This window comes from Aspergillus fumigatus, chromosome 4 (assembly GCF_000002655.1).
Source record: "Aspergillus fumigatus Af293 chromosome 4, whole genome shotgun sequence".
Classification (NCBI taxonomy): Eukaryota; Fungi; Ascomycota; class Eurotiomycetes; order Eurotiales; family Aspergillaceae; genus Aspergillus; species Aspergillus fumigatus.
This window is the reverse complement of record NC_007197.1, coordinates 772,561-795,055: the sequence shown is the minus strand read 5'-3', so window position 1 is coordinate 795,055 and position 22,495 is coordinate 772,561. Positions and strand designations below refer to the sequence as shown.

Below are 22,495 nucleotides of genomic sequence, written 5' to 3'. Positions count from 1 at the left end.
GATTTGAAACGACAGTTGGACGATGTTTTGTTGTCCTGTGGCTTTCGTGGACCTGGGATGCTGGGGTCCACATCATCACATGTTTGGTTCGATTCTTCGGTGTCAACAAGAAAATACTATCATACAGCCATCGATTATTTACGTATACTGACAATCCTTCTCAGTTGTGTCATTCGACCTGATTCTATGGTGGTAGTTGGCCCATCGTGCATCGCCATTGGCTTCAATATCTAAAACACCTGCTGCTTACGAATCACCACGTCGTCACCTTAACTCGTTCACCCCCAAGTTGATTATAAATCATCTCTCTTAAGTCTTACGACTTAGCTCTTAACGACCAACTATAAATCTATCCAACACATCAGACACGAGTCAACTCTGATCTATGCCAATCAACCGGATAAAAACACCATGACCCTCAAATATCTCATTACCGGAGCTACAGGCGGTCTTGGCAAAGAAGTCCTCGCCTACTTCGAAGCCAACCGTCCCTCCTCAGAATATGCGGCCGCTTCCTCGAGGGAGTCGAATCGGAAACAATTCGAAGAACGAGGAATTGCCTTTCGCCATGTAGACTATGATGACCCGCGCACGCTCGATGCCGCGTTTCCGGGCGTCGAGAACCTCTTCTTTGTCAGCACTAATGTCTTTGACAATGAGAAGCGCATCAAGCAGCATCGGAATTTCGTGGAGGCTGCCAAGAGAGCGGGGGTTAAACACGTACATCCCCGCCCGATCTTTTTAGTTTTCATCTACAAGGGCTGACTGGACAGGTGTGGTATACGTCGCTCGCATTCGGGGGGTTGAAATCCGATTCCAAAGCGGCGATTCAGCAGGCCCATCTCCAGACGGAAGATCTCCTCAGAGAGTAAGATGCCGACCATGATGTTCAGATGTACAGTTCACTAACCATTCCAGGTCGGGACTCACATTCACCTCGATTCGCGAAGGAGTCTACGCCGATGCATTCCCGCTGTTTATCAACTGGTATCCTGACACCACCACCGTGTCCCTCCCCGCCGACGGACGCTGCGCTTTCACCCTGCGAAAGGAACTCGGCGAGGCCAACGCCCGATTGATGCTCCAGGGTGGCCACGAGAACGAGATCGTCCTCCTGACCGCAGGGGAGACCATCAGTTTCGCCGAGACGGTGGATGTCATTAACGAGACGACGGGGCGGAACGTCCGATTCCAGATTGTCTCGCCGGAGGAGTATGTCCGCTTGAGCGCAGCAAACGACCAGGGAGGCAAGCCCGCCGAGTTCTTCCAGGCGCTGGTGAGCTGGTACGACAGTGTTGCGCAGGGGGAAATCAGCCATACCCATCCGTTGATGAAGGAGGTGCTGGGGCGGGAGCCCACCACGCCGCGGGAGGCGATTCGGGGGTTTTTGCTGGAGAATCGGGACTATACATGGCATCAGAATTATGTCAATAAGTAATTAGCGTTGTACAGAATTGGTCAGCTGAACTGACCTCGCGCGTCTTCCGCTGTGACTTAGAGGGGTAAAGGAATGAAGAGATACATCAATATGCTGTCCAGTCATTCTCAAGCTCAGTGACTGACTTGCTGTACACCCACGCAACCATCATCACCGTCGGCCCTTCGATGTCGTGGCATTGGTTCGGAACAGGGAGCTGTTGACCATGGACGAGGTCAGTTATGAAGTTGGCAGGTGGCAGCTTGAGCTGCCTTGAAGGTGCGTGTGAAGGCTCACCGGCCGGAGGAGTAGCTTAGTTTCCTTTATATGGAAGATGGACGAAAATCGACTATGTTGTATTACCAATGATATGACTGCATAGGCTACAGACTTGGCTTCACCCACAGGGTCTGGGAGTTACAATACCCGATCAACCCGTTCAGCCCCCATTCCGTGCCAATCCCGCTGGTCTTGTGTCCTCCAAACGGCGCCTTGGGCGAGACGTCAAAGTGCGAGTTGATCCAGACGCTCCCCGCCTCGAGCTGATCGGCGATGCGACGCGCTCGCGTCATATCCTTGCTCCATACGGATGCCCCCAGCCCCGTGTCGGTGCCATTCGCCCGCGCAATGACATCGGCCTCGTCCGACCACTTGAGCATCGGCAGGATCGGCGCAAACGGCTCTTCTTGCACGACCCGGGCCGACTCGGGAGGGTTATCGACGATGGTCGGGGGGACGAAGTAGCCCCCCGAGTCCTGGATGGTTCCGCCGAGGGCAGTCGTCAGGCCTTCTGCGGACAGGCTCTGCCAAAGATCCTTGGCTTTGTCGTACTGCATGCTGTTCTGCACGGGGCCAAAGAAGACGTCGGGGTCGGTGCCCTCGCCGACCTTGAGGGATCCCACAAACGCCACGAGCTTCTCCCGGAACTCGTCGTAGATCTTCTCGTGCACGTACAGCCGTTTGACCATCATGCAGATTTGGCTCGAGCAGAGGAAGGAGAGGATCCCAATCTTTGCGAACGTCAGTCGAATGCGCATCAGCTAACAAACGAGGTACATTACCTTTGGAATGACCGCATCGATGTTGACATCGTCGCAGACGATCGCCGGGTCGTTCCCCCCCAGCTCCAGCGTCACCCGCTTCAGGGTCTTCGCACAACTCGCCATGACGCGCTTGCCCGTGAGAATCGAGCCGGTGAAACTGATCTTGTCGATGCCCGGGTGCTCCGTGATCATCGGGCCGAGGTCATCGCCTCCGCTCAGCGCCTGGACCACCCCGGGCGGGAAGCACTGCGCCGCCAGCTCGGCGAGCTTCAGGCCGCAATACGGCGTAAACGGGGAGGGCTTGACGATCACGGTGTTCCCCGTGTACACGGCGGGGACGATCTTGCCGACGGCCAGCAGGACGGGAAAGTTCCACGGCACGATGGCCCCGCAGACGCCGAGCGGGGTGTACCGCTGGATGATCTGGTGTTCGTCCGTGTCTTCGATGACCGTTTCGGGGATCTCGATTGTGGGGATGGTTCGAGCCCACTGCACGGCCATTCCGACCTCGACGGTGGACTGGCTGAGCGGCTTGCCTTGTTCCTGCGTCATGAGCCGGGCCAGTGCCTCCTTGTTTGCTTCGATCTTGTCGGCGAAGTGGTTGAGAGCGGTGCGACGCTCGGCGAACGAGGTCTTGGACCATTTGCGGAACGCTTGGCGAGCGGATTCAACGGCTCGATCGAGGTCCTCTTGAGTCGAAACGGGAACCTCGGGGTTGGGCTGCCTGTTCGCAGGATTGATGCCGTGACGGGTTTGCGAGGTCGTGGTCAACTCATTGTTGATCACATTGTGGAAAGTCTGGACTGGTTAGTAGACGGCGACCGAGGGGAAGGCATAATTACCGTAATGTCCAAAGACATGATGATGAATTGACACGTTGGTGGAGTAGTAGACTGACTGAAACTGAGGACTCAGGGAATAATAACGATTCACCGAATCACTGCAGGAAGAAGATGAGCCTTAAGTACGGGGCTCAGGCAGGTCGGTCCCCTCATCCAGCAATCAGCCCGTGTTTAGCCCAGCGTCGATCAAGCAACGACTCTTCCTGGTCTGGTTAGTATTCGGCATTGTACTCCTCCTTTAGTGCTATTTCCAGTCAGCCACCGTGATACCAAGACTGATCGTCTGCGATAGTATCTGTGATGCTGTGCGGGGCAGTCCAATCGGTGTTGAGGCCGGCACTCCAACCGCTACGGATGTTGATGACGGGAGTTGATTCCTTGCGCAAATATGCAGTACACGAGTTGCACCACCACATGGGAATATCAGGCAGTCCGGGAATGGCGAATAGAGCATAGGGTGGGTTCTTGACTACATTCTTCAACAGGGACGCCATGAATCCATCATACGATCTTGTCCGATTTATACATGCCAGACAGCAACATTCGACGTCCTCTTGAGTCTGATGAGATTGACAGTCGTAAGGGGTCCTCAGTCAACTCTTGGACGAGTTCCCTTTTATCACACTCTTGAATGAGTGCTTATGTTTATGCAGTTAAACTACGAGCTAAACCCTGACGTGATCTTGAAAAATGCTGCATGCCGCCTGGTAGTACAAGAGGGGTAGATATCTGTCAACCAGAAGATGCCTTATCATTTCTACTATACTAGAAACGGAGGTCTAGACGCCTTTTAGCTTAGTGGTTTTATGGCTGATAATATCAGACAGCGCTGGCGGGGATGGCAGTCCCATACAGCATAGTAAGCATTGATACTGGCATGAGCTTTCGTTTTTGCGAACAAAAGACGATCACATCAAGGCTCAGGGGCCGGCCCAGATCGGGGGCAGCAGTACTAATTTGGTCGAGGCTTGCGATCCTAAGTAGAGGAGTTTTACGCCGTCGAGGCATCCGCTTCATTGACCATTTTCGGAACCAGGCTGGGCTTGGCTCCTGTCGTGCTGGCTTATCGGCCTTCAATTCAGAAATTCCTCGATTCCTTTCTTATGAGCGAGGAGGCGCCGCTTGCTTCGTTGGTGTTTTCGGAGCCTGCCAGCATGGTATGCTTTCCCGTCGTGCTATCAGGTTCTTGTATGACTATGCTGATCACGGCTTTGGCAAATGGGCTGGAACTTGGAGCGCCTGGATTGCAAACAACAGCGTGTGGGGAGGGAGACGAGTGGGTTCTAAAAGATATACCGCAGGCTGGGACTTTGAGGCGCCGATCTGAGCTGCGTGGTGTGTCGATGCGTCGATTACGACGTCGTTGCAAAGGCTACCTGTCCTCAGGACCTCATCATAATTTTGCTGGGAACTCGGGAAGATGTCCAGAGGAGCGGACCGGACTGCTCCCAGATCCTCAAGCATGTCGAGACGGCGGGACACAATGCCACCTCAGGGTCCATACCATGGTAGGTTTGGTCTTTCCTCTACATCACGAATGACGTTGAAGAGACAGTATACAGACCTCTGGGTTCCAGTCGAAAACGTGCTCTGCACCCTATCGTCCTACGCTCTTGAGGTATCGGATGGGTATTGTCCGCCACAGAACAGAGCCAACTGACGTCTCCAGCGATGCTCGTCGGAGGCATGCGTCAGGATCCAGTCCGTGGCGGACCTCCTGATCATGCAGCGGTGCCGTTATGTCTAGACGTGATCAATGCGTGGGAGTGCAGGTATTTCAATCTCACTCTTGTCTGCACAGACTAACGCTGCTCAAAGGTCGGCGTATAACCTTGAAACGCCTTTGCTTCCCTCCTCTTACTGCGCTTGTTCTTCCAATTCTTGACAGAGGGAATGACCCCTGGGGACCTGCAGACGGGCACTGCAGGATTTGTTCCTTGAAGATATCAGCCGTGGGAACGACGTTTGGATTCAATAACTAGTGTACAATGGCCTCTGAGGGTATGCGTCCTACGTATGGCGTGTTCTCCGGTATTTCGCCGTCTTAGTATGCTGCAGCAATGGCCGTGCGCTGCAGCTATTGTAACTACGAATTCGGGTCGAAAGAGGAATTGATCATTTAATCGACCAGCAATCTAGATTTAAGTATTTCGAAACAACCAAGAAGAGACAATCCTCGTCTCCCACTAAAACAATCGAGGCATACTGACGTGTCTCTCACTGTCACGATGACTTCATCCCTCATCTGCTCCCATTTGCGAGCGGGCAGAATGCCTCTGTACCATTGATCGATCTCGTTCATGCCATTGTATGTCTTCATAAACTCGGCAAAATGAGTAGCATACAAAATAACACTCCAACAACACGTTTTCGAGAAGCTTTGAAGCAAGGTACGTTCACGCCGTCCATGGTGGCATGCCTGACATGTATACCAGGCAGATGCCTCATCGGACCCGGGGTCTTCGATGGGATCTCAACCCGCGTTGCGAGCCAGGTCGGGTTTGACTTTCTGTACCTGGCCGGCAGCGGAGCCACAGGCTCGTACTGCGGCGAACCCGACCTCTCTGTCATGACCCAGACCGAGTTCTTCTAATTGGGGCGCATGGTCGCGCTGCACACAGAGCTACCGATCATTGCCGATGCGGATACCGGTTTCGGCGGACCGCTCGACATTTCTCGCACTGTGCGACTGTATGAACACGCGGGAATCGCGGGACTGCACATCGAAGACCAGGTAATGGCAGGCTCGCGATCCAGATGTGCCTTGATCTGTATTGACGCGCAATCCCATCAGGTCTTCCCCAAGCGGTGTGGCCAGCTCCAAGGGAAAGATGTCGTGGCCCTGGAAGTCTTCATTGAGGGCGTCCGCAGCGCCGTCGAGGCACGCCAGGATCCGGACTTTGTCATCATTGCGCGAACGGATGCGCGGCAAGCCAAGAGGTTTGGCGGGCCACACGCCGGATCGGAGGCCTTCCATGAAGGGATCAAGCGGCTCAAGGCTGCTGTAGCCGCGGGGGCCGATATGGTCTTCATGGAATGCCCGCGCACCGAGGACGAGTGTCGGACTCTGGTCAAGGAGATGGGAGATGTGCCCGTTCCGATCAATGTCCTTCCCAATGTAAGCAAGTCCGGATTTGAGGATACATCGCGGTATGCTGACAGAACGGTTATTATGGTCTCACTCCCAACTTCAAGATATCAGACTGAATCGGCTGGGCTTTCGCACGGCAATCTACCCGTGTACCGGATCCATTCCGGCGATGCTAGCTATGCAACGGTCGTATGGTGCTCTAAAAGCCACGGAACAGACCTTGAAGCGTGCGAGGGGCACACGATCAAGGATTTCTTCGACCAGGTTGGGTTGGGCGAGGCCGGGGAGTTTGACGCTAGAATTAGCGAGTGTAGCAAGACGCAAACTGGGGAGAAAGGAGCCCAGGAGGGGAGTTGAAGATACCGGTGTTCCTCCAGAGTATATCTCGATGTCCTCCATCAAGAAGTCGATCTCATTCTCTGCGATGATGCTCAAGTCTCGCGGAGAATCACCCGAGGTCGTCCCACTTAAGCAATGATCTTAAAAGTAGCAGATTGCAGGAATTTAATCCTATGGTGAGTATGTTATGGTGAAGGGAATGTGCGTTTGTTGTTTTATCTTTCTCACCAAGTCTTCTGTATAGCACACAAATTCTACATCATACTGCCATTACTAGGGAATAACTCCTCCAAAGTCACCTATCTCAGGTATCCAGCGTCAGACTCACTCCCACTTTCTCCACCAGAGCTCGAATACATAACTCTCAGTTAAGATCGAAGAGTCACCTGTCTAACTCAAGATATCCTTGTAGAAGCCCTCTCTTTGCGCGATTCATGAATCTCTGATGCAAATTGCAGTGATTCGGCTCCTATAATAACCAGCTTCCCTCGTGCACAATCGACATACCAACTCTACTATTGTCAGTGATGGTGTGGTTCCGACAATTACATACAGTGTGATATCCATCTGAAATAACGCCAAAGCTGCCAGACGTTGAGTGACAAGCCCTGGATAGTTCCAACCAAGTCATACAGAATCATACGGATTCACCTACAAGGAAGTGCTGGATTTTCCCACGATATGGCGTCCGTCTCAGGATCGCTAACTAGTTAACTAACTATGGGTGATTAATAAGCGATTCGATAACTGGTGAACTAACAAGTGAGTTATTAGTTGACTATTCGGCGGAAGCGACGGCAGTATGAGTCACAGATATTCAATCACGAACTAACTAAATAACTAGTTAATATGGACCGGTAGGTAAACTCGGTCTTGTATAGACTCAATCACATGATCATTAAATACAACGCTCGGGACGAAAATTCAGTCGGTTTCTTCCTGCACTTACTGACTCTGCCGAGTCTGTGGAAGTAGAGACTCTATACATACTCCAGCCGACACTGTGACACATTACGAGATCAATGTCTTCATATGATGTGCTTGTCACCGGGTCGGCAGGCCACCTGGGCACTGCGCTCATGCTGTCCCTTCCTGAGCTTGGCTTCACACCTTTTGGCATCGATATCCTGCCCTCCTCCACCACCACCAGGGTAGGATCCATTACGAATCGGGCTTTCATCAGCTCCGTCTTGATGTCCCACCCCATCAAGCACATCCTGCACGCTGCAACATTGCACAAGCCGCACATCTGCAGCCATCAAAACGAAGACTTTGTCGCAACCAATATTCTTGGAACGCTAGTGCTCCTCGAAGAATCGGCCAAATCTCCCCGCCAGATCGAGAGCTTCATCTTCTTCAGCACGACCAGCACCTTCGGCATGGCACTCAGTCCCAAGCCGGGATCCCCTGCCGCATGGATCGACGAAACCGTTGTCCCGGAACCCAAGAACATATACGGCGTGACCAAGGTCGCAGCGGAGGATCTCTGTGCGCTGATCCACAAGCAGAGTGGCATGCCGGTACTGGTTCTGCGGACGAGTCGCTTTTTCCCCGAAGAGGACGACGACGAGGGACGCCGCGCGGCCATGTCCGACGAGAACCTGAAGGTGTTGGAGTTGGCGTATCGCAGATGCGATATTGAGGATATTGTGCGGGCGGCGGTCTGCGCGATGGCGAAAGCGAGGGATATTCGCTGGGGAAAGTACATTATCAGCGCGCCGCCGCTCTTCAAGAATGATGCGCGTACGCTCGACCAGCTGGACCGTAACCCGGCCGAGGTGTTTAATGAGCTGTGTCCCGAACTAGGGGCCGTGTTTGAGAAGAAAGGGTGGAAGCATCTTTCGAGGATCGATCGGGTGTACGATTCGAGCAAGGCGATGAGGGAGCTGGGGTGGGAGCCACAGTATACATTTGCAAAGACGGTGGAGAGGTTGGCGATGGGCAAAGAGTGGAGGAGTGACTTGACGGCGAAGGTCGGCAGGAAGGGATACCATGCTGTGAGCACTGGTGTGTATACCAAGCGATAGACTTTTATCTCAAGAAGTAGAGGTTCCCACCATAACTTTCACCCCAAAGGACGATCATGATCGCCTTTTTCAGCGATTTGTGAGGGGGAAGAAGGCAGGCAGATATGCAAGCCAGACACCACTCGTTAGCTGCCAGAAATGGCTATTAAAATCGTCAAAGGTCTGCTGGGAGCACAGGTTGATGTTGGAATTACCTCCGTAACTGAGGCCGAACACTGCGTTGGAATTGATCACTGTCAAAAGATGGATGCATGGCGCCGGTCCAGCCCTTCTCGTCGCCTTTTAGCATTCTCTGGTATCTATTCTCCGGATCCACAGACTGGCTGGCTTTCCAAAGTCCAAACTTCCGACTTCCGCATCCTGACCAAGATTCAAAGGACGCATAGAGCTCGGTGCCCTGGTCGAGCGTCAATCGTGACGGAACTTCCGCCACGCGAACCCCCGGAAATTGCCACCCCCGGCCAAACAATGGGCCCACATATACATATATCATATCCTTATGCCCTGGCGATATGCCGGCTTCGACTATGGAATTTAACGGTTTACCCTGCCCGTCTCAACCGGCAGCTGTCATGATGCTGAAAATCAGTCTGTCTCATGCAATATCTCCCAAAGGTCGGGTGCGGTTCGTCTCCTTGCGAACCTGCCCCCGTCCCAACGCTATACTGGCTCGTCCTCGGAATTGCCACAGAATCAGCGTGCAGTGGCCGAGAGGGTTCCGGACTGGCCAAAGGCGAAATATACCAGAGCAAGAGACCACCGAGGATGACGGGAAAGTCCCGCAACCGCCACCAGAGAAAGAGACCCAGTCGACTCGGCCAGTAGTTGTGGACGCGAATGGTAAAAAGTATTACAGCCTCAAAGACTACAGGGAGGGGCCGAACCCGGAGAGCGGCGAGCTGGGTAAGGACTATGATTCGGAAGATGTACAGACTCACAATCGGGATGTGGACGATAGGCATAAGAGGGATTGATGGTCAGATGGTCAAATGCTCGATGTGGATGTACTCCTACTCTTTCTTCCCATGTATCACATTGCGTTGTGCAGCAAATCAGATAGACACATCTGTACTGATTGTGAACAAAATTGAATCAGCTATTTGCTCCTACTGTGGTACAAGAGTCATAGACTCATAAAGAGGTGTCCAGGTAAAAGGATGTCCAGTTGCCAGCTAGATCTTTACAGTCAAATGTCGCACAGAAGGCTACACGCACCATCGAAGTTACCTGCCATTCTGTTCAGATTTCTTACTTTGTCTCTAAAAATTTGCAACGTGCCCTGTAAGCAGTAGCAGTCGCTGGTAACCACTGACTCATGTTCAACCTTTTACGAACAGTGGTAGATACCCCCAATGCGATTGATACTCTGCGGCACCCTATATTTCGCCATAGTGAATCGATATGCAGATGTACTGCGGATGATGGCTTTAAGTGCATACGCACTTGGGCTTATTATCGTGTCACGTCAGCCAAGAAACAGGTACCTCTGCTAAAGGTACTGGATGTTCTGGTCGCAGACATAATTATGCGTATTCAAGCTGTCAGACAAATACAGAAAAAATTGCCGAGCTATGGAAAGTCAAACGCAGACTGCTCAGGAGAGGCACTATATACTGTTGAAGATGTGGCCTGACCCAGAGGCGAGATTGATGTCGAATGAGAAGAGTAAATCGCTCTACCAAGGTTGCTCGAAGACAAATTGGCTCCCGGAATGTCCTAGACCAGGAAGCTTTTCTGAGCTCCGTGTGATCCAAGACCAGAACGTCAGAAAACCGAATATGATGGAACACAGCCATGCATTGGCATTGTTGATCGGGCCGTTCTACCCTGGTCACAAGACGCATCGCGTCCACCAGGCAGTAGCCATTAAAGGCTATAAACCATGGCTCTATGAGTCTATTTCCGACCTGCGGGTCAATATTGCCTGAGGCTATACAGCTTGACCAAGTCTGCAGCTTCAGATGGAAACGGAATGGGACCAGCTGTCCTCTTCCTTTCTTCCATGGGGTATCTCCATATCAGAATCGAGGAATAACCGGAGGATGAGTGCATCATGATTCATGACCGATGCGGAAGACAGAGAGTGGAGAAGGAGTGGGAGTAACTGCTTGCCAATGATATGCCTGGTAGGATCTGGAGAAATAAGCTGACTGTTCTGTGTGAAGGCCCAAGTCTAAACTCAGATGATCTGATCAGCGCGAGGATAACGGCAACTGGTCCATACAAGACGGTATACGCGAAGCCTCGCGCTCACCAGCATGGTTCTGCAAAGTTGGGCGGTACCCCTGTATCTGCTTCACACTATGGAAAAGACCTCCGGAACTTTTAGCGAAGATTGTCCTCTTTACATCGGTACCTGCATTTATCCTTGATGCTTCTCTCTGCACATTATTGGTGTCCAACGGTCTCTTTTCGTTTCAAAATAAGACAGCAAATATGGGTGTAGAACAGTCGACATTCCACCGTCAACTATCTGTCCCCACAGATCGTTGTAGGCTGTGCAAGCAGTGACTGGAAAGCCCATGCTGACGATGACACCCATCTCTGCCACATCCCGTTCTCTACACCTCGTCATCGAAGTCCGTAAAGAGATTAATGACAATTCAGCGAGAAGGAGCGAATCTCTGTCTTAGTGCCGTCCTTTTGCAGATCCCAACAAAGTCTTACTCATCACAGATCTCCGGTCACATTCCATACTGTTCGGACGAGGCCGCAATCTGGGTATTGGTGGTGCCCCGCGGTGCCATATCAGCGTAACAATGACGCACCGCCAGTGCTACTCGATGTTTCAGCGCCAGTGTCAACCCCATGCACGGGATTAATGTAGCCGCCATCTGACCGTCAATACTGTATCGTCGCCAGCAATCCCGTGAGTTCTGTTCGTAAAAGAGATGACAAGGGACATAGATTGGCTGATGCGGACCCCGCACTGTACCATAAAAACAGACGAGGATCTTTCGTCATCGATTCCGCATTCCATCCAATCCGTATATAGCGCTCGCTCCCTCCTGAGCAGAGCCAGTTCTCTTCCGAGCGTGTAAGAAATCTCGACTGCATTGTAGCTTGACTCTCTGAAACACAGTGTCAAACCCCATCTACCTGTCCAACCGATATGGCATCTACAACAGGACAGCAATTCCTCGACATCGAAATCAAAGATGACATGAAGTATGACATCCGAATCGAAAATGCTCATATAGAAAGGTATCTCCTTCTCAGTCTGCCTGCATCATCAGTGACCTGCAGTGTGGTCTGACATCGCGTAGCGGCGAGTTCTACAGGGAGGGTGATCAAAACGACACTCTAACCACCGACGACATCGAAGACATGATCATTCGCCATAACGGGGGTCTGCGGCATGTCTGTTCCTGTGGCGAGGAAAAAGGCTTCAAAGGGCTGCAAGGCACAATTGACCTCATCGACGATGTAAAGGATGCCAAGATCTGCACCCTAGAATGGAATGCTCCCATGGAGCCTGGAAAGAGGAACACGTTCATGCTGCGTGATCAGGACCCCCGATACCACATCGATATCGGACAGTGGAATGAATCCGGGATCCTGGGCAAGGTTCCAGTTACCATCAGCGATGAGTAGGGTGTCTGGAGGATGGAGCCGGATGCTTTGTCTTTGGATGACCTCTTTTCCAACATATGAACTTACATATTTACATATGAAGCTTTTATACAATGGAGGCTCGAAAACGTCAATACCCATCAGACACGGGCTACATGTTGCTGACCTCCAAAGTCGTACTATATTGCGTCAAGATATGAGCTAGTTTAATTGAATTTGCTGTTCCAGGTCACCTACTGTCTAGATGCGCTGGTTCAGAGTGAACTCGACCGTCTAGATTGGCCGATATCCCAGATAAACGTCCTGACTGTATGTCACATGGCCATTGAGAAATCACATAGATGTCCGACTCCGAATAGCTGAACTTGCAGACTTCGGAAATGGACTGACTGCACTGAATCCGTTGTAAGGTGAAGCAAATTGTAAGCGCTGAGCATACGTCACACAAGCCAAACCAACAGGCAATCAAAACGCTCGATTAGCATATGTCCGGCTGGATCAATAGATCTGCTGATCGGGACCTTGGATCTTTAAAATAAGGAAAACTCCCGTAAATCTCAAAAAGTCCTACCAGCCCTGCAAAGATAGTTGGGTACCTACATATACCTGGCTTCTCGAAATCAGGTGGGAGTAATGGAACTCCTATCCACCAAGCGCTCTTTTAGTTCCGCAAGTTGGTTACTTTTCGATTGGGCCTGGCATTGAAGATTCTCAATTCTCTGCAGACATCTTCGCAAAAGGATCATCCGGTAAGCATCTTTCCACTTTCCACGAAACGATAGTCCTTGGCGCCGCTGCACGCCACGTGGTTGCATGAGATCCTCAAGCGCAATGAATCGTTTCGCTAACTCTGACTGACGGGTTGGCAAACGTATACACCTCTTACCGTGCCTATGGAATCTGGAATGCCGTGACAATCTCGATCTTGATGAATAAGCCTCGTTATGCTGCTTTCGAAGTCCTCCGTGGTCCATCAATGATGACTTTGGACCAGCTATCGAGGAAGGGAAATAGATCTCGGCGTGAGAGAATGATATCAGCCGATCCTTCAACGAGCCATGCTGTAACTGGATTATGCGCGCAGAAGCTATCAAGGGGGATCCTGTAACCCATAGATTCTTTATATAGACACGGTCGAGCCGACTGATGCAGATAATCCCGCGACTACTGCTGCGTACATCACTCCACCCTTACTGATTGTCAGGAGATTGTGGCCCAGGCTTCGCGATCCCTATTTACCTTGGTTGTGGATAAGCTCTACCGCAGATTCCAAGGAACAAATCAAGTAAATCTCCGATTGACGTTATATTAGTCGAGGCTCCAACTTCGGAGTCCAAAGGTATGCATGCACCTCGGACCATCAGCTTGGTTGCAAAGAATAGACTATCTTCTCTCGCACTATCATGTCTATTGAACACAGATCCACTTATCGAGACGTGATCATAGCTGAGGAACCAGGGTATTCTTTGTACAGCTGAATTGGCGAACGCAAGCCACCTACATCATTGTGAATGTGCCCTTTGACGGCTCATTATGACTCTTGCCAAGGTACGTCAAGTCATTCCTTTCGATGCGCCCTTGACCTTCCTAACTCCTTCGACTTGCTTCTCATATGGCCGGTATTAGGTATGAAACATTTTCAATGTTTGCCGCAAAACCAGACGGCGTAGAATATATGTAAAATATGTAGAATATATGTCAAGCCAACTGGACTAATCTGGTCTACTCCTTCCCTAGATCTGGGGGTGGTAAATTTGTCCTGAAAGACATACCAAAGGACATGTATACAAAATTCATCGAGAATATGAAGCTGTGGCTCCTGAAAGCCGCTACATCCGACTCCATGCGACACTATTCCCGATCATCGGATATGAGTCTACGGATAACTTCTCACACCTTGTCCGGAAGCATATTCCAAGGCAAGCACAGAAGAAAATCCTAAAACAAGGATGAGCCAGATATGGACTAGTGCACTGTGTTATGTCAACAATGAACTGTGAACAGTTATGTACAAAACTAGTTATTGAACTTACCCTATTATTCATGGCCATTATTGGCAAAACAGTACAGTATACCATGGTTATATCACCTTTTTATCCAGAGTCAGTCTACTTCCCCCATTCAGCACGCATGCGCTCGTCTATATCTTTTCATTCACTCTGTTGTTGGTTTCAATATCTCTAATACTAACTGAAAAGCCTGACCACCATCCAAGGCCGATTAAGCACTTTCATCAAGCGGAGATGGAATCGGTTGATGTTGCCGAGGGAAAGAGACCACGGGGCCTCTCATATACCACACGCTGGTTGAAATTCGCAAGGAAAGGGGTTGTGGCCGTAAAACCATTGAGGTTATGAAGCTCAGCTATTTTTGTAGCAAGAGGCTCGTCTTCCTGAGGCCATCGTACAACAAACCATGCTGCCAAACAACATCGACAGGCAGAACAGTTCTGTCTACATGTGCTGTGTTGAAGTCGTAGTCAGAATTATGATATCAACCGCCATAAAGGTGCGGTCTCCTGGCAGTCTACTTTGGATCATGTGGATGGCTACGTGGCATCCAGTTTTGATGTCATCCCTTTTGGAGTGAAGCATGCTCGCTCACCATGTGTTCGAGGTGCAAGAAGAATTGAATATTGTTTTCCCAGCCATGGTTTGCAGTCTTCGAATTCCCATGCAATATTGACTCTGCTACTCCAGGACTCTGTCCTTCTGTTTAGAGACTATTGATCAGAACTGAGAATCCCTAAAGCTAGATGGAGGCTCATACCAGCTATGTTCTGCATAAACGGACAAGTCCTTTTGGTTGCGCTTCCCCGCTGGATGAGACAATGCGTTGCTATGAGAGATACCACAAACAGCAACCGGGACACTTCTTTGTCTGGAACATGCGTCTGTATCCATGAAATGTCTTTATAAAATCGAAGAAGCTCTTATATTATATCAATACGAAGGATTATCAAATAGAATACCAATATACTGAGGCTGGAAAATATGTCTGAGCTACTACTTTCAACTGTCTTTATATGCCTCTACATAACTCAGGTGGGTTTAGTGTTTACTTTGCTCATCCCAGATATTCAAAAATCATGTGATATTATAAATCATTCGTTGGGTTGTGTGGACGATCACGTGATACAGCCGTCTCATCTCGCGATACCGAATTCGCCAAATTTGAGAGAAAATCCGCCACGTTGCTTGGATAGCAATGAACCCCTTTAGAGCTCCATCTCGAGTGGATGGAGCTTGGCACAAGGTCGGCCTCGCATCGGCGTTTCCGGACCTTGACATCGACTATGATGGCCGTCGGATCACAGCGAAGTGCAAAGCTTTCCGGATCCCGAACTCCAATCCAAACGGCTCTCAAGAAGCAGGATGTCCAGTCGAAGCGGACATTGATCTACCAGGTGACTTGAAGGATCAGGTCCTTGTGTTCAAATATAAGGGAAAGTTTCACGCCATTGATCACGTGAGTGAGACGGAGATGGATATGCAGAATCAAGCTGACCCTTGCAGCAATGCCCACACTCATCATTCCCGCTGTCACAGGGGAGTCTCTTCGATATTGAAGACTTTGGCGTTGTGCTCAGCGCCGGTATCACATGTCCCAAGCACGGCTGGTCCTTTGACCTCTTTTCCGGGCAGTCAGATCGTGGCAACTACAAGCTCAAGGTTTGGGAGGTTCAGCTGCGTGACCCTCCCGCATCAACTGATAGGGCTTGTGAAGCTGCTGACAAGGAGGTGTGGGTGAGGCGGAAGCCACGAATAGGCTAAGTGAGCGATCCAGGCCCGAGAAGGATCCACCGGAGCATTGCGTATCTTCTATCATTCTCCCTCTTGCAATCATCTCGAAATGAACTTTAGTCATGACATGTATAGGAAAGAACTGCTGCTTTTGCTTATAAGGAAATTACCATGTCTACAGCCTATGTGTGCGAATTATAAGTACAAGAACCAGTAGAATCACAGGCACACAGCATTCCTACTCATTCCCTGAAGGACTTTGGAATAACCAACGAGATACTTTGTACACCCTTCTCTATGGAACATGAAATCCTTCTGTCTTCTATTACCATTTAGGCCTTTACTTTGAAGTGAGGTGTTCTGCCCTGCTGCCTAAACTGCTACATCTACAGCCGCATCAATACTGCCTGCCCACCCCTTTTCCCCAGCCTCTAGCTTTCTCCCTAGTTAGAATTAATGCCTGGTGGCTCTCAGCATTGTCACCTATGGCAAAGTGCATCATATGTTTCTCAGGTTAACAAAGATAGATGGTTTTATATCTCCTGCGGGGAGGACTAAGACTGAGGTAGTTTAAGACAGCTTAGCTCACAGAACTCTTCAATGTATTCAAAACTATTTACGGATAATCCAGTTGGATCATTGATTCATTACAGACCGGCTCCGAGCTGGGACAGATGGTCCCAGTGGCGTATTGTGCAGTTCTCAGTAGGCTGTTGCTGGCCAGAGGCTATGATGGTATTGGTAGTCAGGGTAGTGTGGAGGAAGGTTGTTAGTTTTTTTTCTAGAAATATGGGAAATTCAGTCTAGAAGAATTCCAAGCAACTGGAAGGCAGGTACATCTTCCGGATAATGCATACTATAGTGATTGTGCGCTGTTTGCGTCCTTGAGCAGGCCTTTCATGATCAGCAGACGCCATGGTGTTTGTTGTAGATTGGGAAATCATAACCAAGATAAATAGATGTTTTGAGGATTTCAAGAAGCAAGGCATATACTGATACAATGTTTGCAATTTGGGAGGATGGTTTATAGAGGCTGTATTAGTCGTCTGTGGTTGACCCTGGTGAACTTTACACTTGGCCTTGCAGGGACTTAATCCATTACCGCCTTCCTAATGGATATCATGTGAAGCTAATAAGACCTATCTTTAGTGAGCCAGGTAAACAATTAATACGCCATGCCTACCCTGAACCTAGTACCCCTATACTGGCTGACCCAACCCGCAAACCCATATCCAACCCACAATCCGGGTTTGTTAGGATTGACCCCGAACCAACCTGCATGGTTATAGGTTAATAGTCTCTAACCCACATGGCTGTTTATCTCGCAGCTTTCTTTAGAAGGGACATGGACTTCGTAAATTTGCACTTCACTCCTTATCTACTTGGCACTAGTTATTACCATGCGCAGAACATTTTCTCTGTTTAAGAAGCAAAGACGGATGCCGTCTTATACTTCTGGTAAACCAGCAGTCGAGCCCAACTGGACATTTCAGATGGCTCTCAATGCAAACGAAGAGTGGTTTCGCTATACAAGAGGCCGGTTTCTATCCAACGAAACTCACGAGATGGCGATCCGTTATGTCAAATTCAATATGGACGAATTGGTAAAGCATGCTGCTGAATCTGTCGGCCTTTCTTCTGCGCAATGCGTGCGGGTTGAGAAATTTCCGGATGGGATGTTCAACAAAACCTTCCTCTTCACAATGCAAGACGGAACTCAAGTTGTAGGTAAAGTGCCAAACCCAAACGCGGGGAGGGCCCATTACACGACCGCCAGCGACGTGGCAACAATGGATTTTGTAAGTACGAAACCATACTTGGCTGCCACTGACTACTCTGCTTTATTCTGATGCTCCACGTGTAACTAGGTTAGAAATGAGCTACGCACCCCGGTACCAAAAGTGTTAGCTTGGAGTTCGAAACCAGCAGACAACTTTGTTGGCGCAGAGTATATTATAATGGAAAAGGTTGCCGGCGTCCAACTCAGTAAAGTCTGGTCAAAGATGGGTATCAAGGAAAGATTTGAACTTGTGAAGACAATTTCAGGATATCAAAAGGCCTGGATGTCGATGTCTTTCACTCAATACGGCAGTCTATACTACTCGTCTGAGACTGATTCGGACGGATGTGACCTTGCGAAGGGGGATGGATCTGTAACAAAGAGCCAACGGTTTGCTGTCGGCCCGTCTACAGGCTGAGAATTTCTGGACGATGGTAGAATGGAGATGGACTCTGATAGGGGCCCTTGTATGACTTCATATTCCGCCATTTTTTTAGGATATCTGCTTACATGATTATTTAGGGGGTAGTGCAGAGCAATACAAGTCGGCAGTCGGTCTTCAGGAGATTGTTTGTGTGCAGAATATGGCCACATTACCTCCATCTTTCTTGTCGCTATATGGCCCCGGCACGTACCGTCGCTCTCGTTCTAAAAAGGTAGCAGCTCTTCAAAACTACCTTCGTCTTGTGAAATACCTTCTTCCGACAGATAAATCCATCACGTCTGCTTTTCTATGGCACCCTGACCTTCATGCTGAGAATATCTTCGTTCACCCTGAAAGGCCAGCGGAGGTACTAGGTATCATAGATTGGCTGTCAAGTGAAATCCTACCACTTTTTGATCATGCTCGCCAGCCATATTTCCTTGATTACGATGGTCCTCCATCGACAGATCTCGAGCCACCGGCATTTCCAGAGAATTTCGACAAACTCGATCCTGCCGCGAGCGCTGAAGCCCAGGACTTATATTTACAAATGTCACTCGCAGCATTGTATCGAAGGTTCACCTACAACAATAACGAAACATTATTCAAAGCAAATGGAATTTCGGCAGACTACCAGCTTTGAGATGTTTCTGGCGCAATCAGAGGTATGGAGTTAATACAAAATCTGAGGCGATCGCTAGGCCAGCTGTGGGCCGACAAAGGGGTTGTACGGCCAGAGCAATATAATGAAGTGAAAAGGCGTTTGAAGCAAGCGAAGGCGGAGCTGATTGATCGGCTGGCCCATTCTGAAACAGAAACAGTTGCGTGGGAAGAATCATGGCCATTCAATGACTGACGGCATTCCAGATGATCCAACATGTCTCGATTACAAGCTGCATTAAACTATCGTGGGTCTTGTATCCTACATATATCGCGCCCCGTTACGCATAAGGACACTATAGGTTGATCCCAGATGCCTTCCCTCTGTCTACCATAGACCATGATCCTCTTGGGCCTTGCCACAACTGCTTTCGACGCGGAACCTGATTCAGCTCGGCCAGACAATGCGGATCAGATGGCGTCTCACAACCTGGCGCAGACCTGTTGGCGGAGGCCGGAGGTTGCCCGCGCAGGCAACCCAGAATCATCCAGTGCCTATAACTCGGCTTGTGCAATGGTGCTTCTGCGCCAGAAAATTCAACATGTGTCTTTTAACTACCGAGAGGACCTTTTGCGCTTTGAGCATCTGGTAGACAGAGCTGTAAGCTTCAGCTTTCTCAACCAACGCACATCTCATAGTCCTCTTGGCGAAGTGCAGACTGATCTCATCCTCAATTTCCTCCCAGGCGAGCCCTCTAGCCACCAAAATTTGGAGGATATCGTCTTCAGCCGTTGAATAAGGTCGAGCACTACGGGTAATCGGCAATGGGCTGGATGCTTCGATGCTTTAGCTCTTGCCCTCGCCCTTGTTTGAGGACCACTCGCTTTCTCGTCGGTCTCAGCAGCTAATTTACTCCCTACCATGAGGTACTAATACAATCATATGTTACACCATGCTTTGTGTCAATGAGCTGCCCCAAGACTTAGAATAGAACAAGGTCATACTATCAAGACTGGCTTCTAGAGAAGCAAAACCGACCTGGGAGAATGGTACAGAATTACATTTATAGGCGCTTGAGCCCAATCTGCCAGCTGCTACAAGAAGACCCCTTAGACAAGAGTACTTGCAAGAATCCCAGGGAATCATTTATTGAAACCTCAACAGCTGGGTCTGGTATGTGAACGAGGCTAGACGAAGTCTTGTGTACTGTTATAACTCATAATCTTGCTATAACATTCTATGGGGGGACTAAATGGTTTAGACATACCTTTGGTTAAGCAATTCTGGCGTATAAGGCTGATTCTAGGCTGCATGCACCATAAGCCTTGCCTCAGCCCATCCCATGATTCTCATCTGAGGCTTGGTACCCGGCTCTGGAGAAAGTAGGGTTGAATGATAGCCCTGCTTTCAGAGGACTGGAAGACGTTAGTTAGCTCTATTAATCACTAGCCTGTTGTATGGCTTCCCTGAGGGATTATAGTCAGCAGTGGCAGGCGATACTGTCATGTCTGCGCTTGACAGGGCTGTTCTGAGAAATGAACTTGCATTACTTAACTTGAGTGATGCGGAAGAGGTGTTAAAATATAGGCTGCATGTGGCATTTGAAGATTCACTCTGTTCTCTGTCCTCGGGAGTCCTTGACCCATGCCGACCTAAGATCGATGAGTTACAATGCTGCATTAACTGCGGGTCAATCGGTGGAATGTTAGGACTTGTATTAGTAGTTGAAGACCCGAATTCATTGGTTGTGTAGAGCGTAGGGACTCTGGAAGTGTTTAATGTCAGCACTAGAGTCAGGCTGCAAATTCTAAGCGGTTTGGGCATTCAATGCCGTGTCAGAATCGCGCAAAAGTGGCAAATCAGAATCAAAAGAACATTAACGTCTGATGGGCTGCTACTCCTTTCCTGGGATTGGACAATGATTTCAAAGCCAAGAGCACGCTTTGGCTTCCCTTTGTTACTAACATCATTTGAAGTTGATAATCTACCCTATATGCTCTCCGATTTATCCTTGAAGATATAGGTAGTTATTTATATATTTCTCTATTGTCATAGAGGAGCTTAGGAGTAATTTTAGAGTTATATACGTTCCTATAACTAGACTGCTTCAAGTTGATATGCTATTTGGCTGCACAGTTGGGTAGATATCATGACGCTGGAGCCTAAGCAGATAGGAAGCAAACAAGCGCTTAGCCTCTCAACATATATGCGCTGCGTCTATATGGACATAGTAGAATAAGGTGATAAGTCTTTTTGCTCTATTCCCAGTAGCGGCTGTGATTCTTGTGTAAGCGCCAACAGTCACATCTTCTCATGACATCCCTTATCATTGAGATGCAGACGAATATTCCCGGCTCGCAGTTTGTATATCTAAACCCTAGCCAGAAAGGGGCTCAGCAAGTGATCCAAGCTGCCAGGAGGCCTGTTATATAATGGCACGGGCTATACTGCGCACATGCCCATGTGGATCCGAAGAAGCACCTCCCGCAACCCGAACAAGTGCACAATCTGGCCAAATGCAACCAGAATATGGAAAATCTGATGGCTCGCTCCCTATGTCTGTCAGCCACACCCAAAGGTGGTAAGGAACAGCCGCTTTTCAACTTACAATCAGATCGAATCGTGCTGGCCAAAACCTTTCTGGGAACCGGGTGACGTACACTGCCGTGCCGACGGCATATGACGAGCAGGTCACCGTAAGACTGTCCAGAGGAATGCGAATTAGGCCGTAAGAAGCCTCGGCCCAAATGACATGAAATATGGGAGCTAAGCCACTCGTGGCCAGGAGGAAAAATACAGCTGCTCTACAAAGAAGGTTGGCAGAGTCAGGACGCTGTAGAGCCAAAAGTGGCATGGCAAATACTGACCTCCATGGCCCAGCACGTGCACCATCCATCCGGGGATCTAGCGCAACCCAAAAGATTGTGGCGGCACAGAGCACAGTGAGGAAGATATATGTAACCTGCAAGATGGGATAGCTGTATAAGGCAAAATAGGTCACTGAGATACATGTGGTTGTAATGGTCATGACAATCCCCAGATAGTCAAGCTTCAAGAAGGCGTGAGCGACTTCAGGTGAATGAGCATTGGTGGCATGGAATGCGGCCTATGAAGATAATGTTCAGCCCGTCAGCAAGTTCTCAGGTCTCCTGAATCAGGCAACGGAAACTAACAGAAAAGATCAGGCATCCTGCCGTGCCAGCAACGTAGGTCTGGATAGCAAGAATATCCATTACAGGCACCTCGAGCGGCAGTTGAATGATCCAATAGTCGATTGCGAGAAGCAATGTGAGAAAGTACATGCCAGGAATGATATGAGACCAAGTATTGACTGATTCATTATGTAGGTAGAACAAAGACCAGAAACACTGTCCATAGCTGTCTAACTGACCCCGATACCCGTGAAGGATATAGGGGTCCCATTGCATCCAGGCAGGGATTTGCGATGCATGGAATACGCGTTGCTTCTTAAGAGACTCAGACACCTTGACAGGAGGATTTCCCACCACCTTGGGGCTTGATGGGCTTAAAAGATATGAAAATGCGAGCCGGACAGTAGTCATGGCCATGGTTTCACCGGAGGACCCAGACTTCTCGGAACAGGAAAGGCTTGAT

The 22,495-nt window shown here is 49.6% G+C and overlaps 7 protein-coding genes across 7 annotated transcripts; 5 read left to right on the top strand and 2 right to left on the bottom strand.

Moving 5' to 3' along the window:
• Positions 1-411: 411 nt before the first annotated feature.
• On the top strand, positions 412-1,438 carry AFUA_4G02840 (SDR family oxidoreductase; the record flags this gene model as incomplete). Its single annotated transcript, XM_077804524.1, has 3 exons — positions 412-720; positions 774-868; positions 919-1,438. The coding sequence occupies 3 exons, from the start codon at positions 412-414 to the stop codon at positions 1,436-1,438; spliced, it is 924 nt and encodes a 307-aa protein (XP_077660671.1).
• A 362-nt stretch (positions 1,439-1,800) lies between these two features.
• AFUA_4G02830 (aldehyde dehydrogenase family protein) lies at positions 1,801-3,320 on the bottom strand (the record flags this gene model as incomplete). Its single annotated transcript, XM_741376.1, has 3 exons — positions 1,801-2,457; positions 2,479-3,258; positions 3,303-3,320. 3 exons carry the CDS (start codon positions 3,318-3,320, stop codon positions 1,801-1,803), a joined length of 1,455 nt encoding a protein of 484 aa, XP_746469.1.
• Positions 3,321-5,904: 2,584 nt separating this feature from the next.
• Positions 5,905-6,750, top strand: AFUA_4G02820 (isocitrate lyase/PEP mutase family protein; the record flags this gene model as incomplete). The annotated part of the gene is made up of 1 exon (XM_741375.1): positions 5,905-6,750. One exon carries the CDS (start codon positions 5,905-5,907, stop codon positions 6,748-6,750), a length of 846 nt encoding a protein of 281 aa, XP_746468.1.
• Positions 6,751-7,522: 772 nt separating this feature from the next.
• On the top strand, positions 7,523-8,944 carry AFUA_4G02810 (NAD-dependent epimerase/dehydratase family protein). The gene has a single exon (XM_741374.2). It carries the CDS (start codon positions 7,755-7,757, stop codon positions 8,757-8,759), a length of 1,005 nt encoding a protein of 334 aa, XP_746467.1. The 5' UTR covers positions 7,523-7,754; the 3' UTR covers positions 8,760-8,944.
• Positions 8,945-10,130: 1,186 nt separating this feature from the next.
• AFUA_4G02805 (aegerolysin family protein) lies at positions 10,131-13,829 on the top strand. Its single transcript, XM_001481482.2, has 2 exons — positions 10,131-11,963; positions 12,026-13,829. The coding sequence occupies exons 1-2, from the start codon at positions 11,872-11,874 to the stop codon at positions 12,351-12,353; spliced, it is 420 nt and encodes a 139-aa protein (XP_001481532.1). The 5' UTR covers positions 10,131-11,871; the 3' UTR covers positions 12,354-13,829.
• A 1,583-nt stretch (positions 13,830-15,412) lies between these two features.
• AFUA_4G02802 (Rieske (2Fe-2S) protein) lies at positions 15,413-16,266 on the top strand. Its single transcript, XM_077804523.1, has 2 exons — positions 15,413-15,800; positions 15,848-16,266. The coding sequence occupies exons 1-2, from the start codon at positions 15,540-15,542 to the stop codon at positions 16,103-16,105; spliced, it is 519 nt and encodes a 172-aa protein (XP_077660670.1). The 5' UTR covers positions 15,413-15,539; the 3' UTR covers positions 16,106-16,266.
• A 5,213-nt stretch (positions 16,267-21,479) lies between these two features.
• AFUA_4G02800 (hemolysin-III family protein) lies at positions 21,480-22,449 on the bottom strand (the record flags this gene model as incomplete). Its single annotated transcript, XM_741373.1, has 2 exons — positions 21,480-21,986; positions 22,054-22,449. 2 exons carry the CDS (start codon positions 22,447-22,449, stop codon positions 21,480-21,482), a joined length of 903 nt encoding a protein of 300 aa, XP_746466.1.
• Between the last annotated feature and the right edge of the window lie 46 nt (positions 22,450-22,495).

Excerpts from the sequence above, each read along its gene's own strand:
- AFUA_4G02810 (XM_741374.2), top strand. The coding sequence starts at position 7,755 with ATGTCTTCATATGATGTGCTTGTCACCGGGTCGGCAGGCCACCTGGGC.
- AFUA_4G02805 (XM_001481482.2), top strand. The coding sequence starts at position 11,872 with ATGGCATCTACAACAGGACAGCAATTCCTCGACATCGAAATCAAAGAT. Across the intron at positions 11,964-12,025 it reads GAAAATGCTCATATAGAAAG|CGGCGAGTTCTACAGGGAGG; the intron begins GTATCTCCTTCT and ends GACATCGCGTAG.
- AFUA_4G02802 (XM_077804523.1), top strand. The coding sequence starts at position 15,540 with ATGAACCCCTTTAGAGCTCCATCTCGAGTGGATGGAGCTTGGCACAAG. Across the intron at positions 15,801-15,847 it reads AGTTTCACGCCATTGATCAC|CAATGCCCACACTCATCATT; the intron begins GTGAGTGAGACG and ends TGACCCTTGCAG.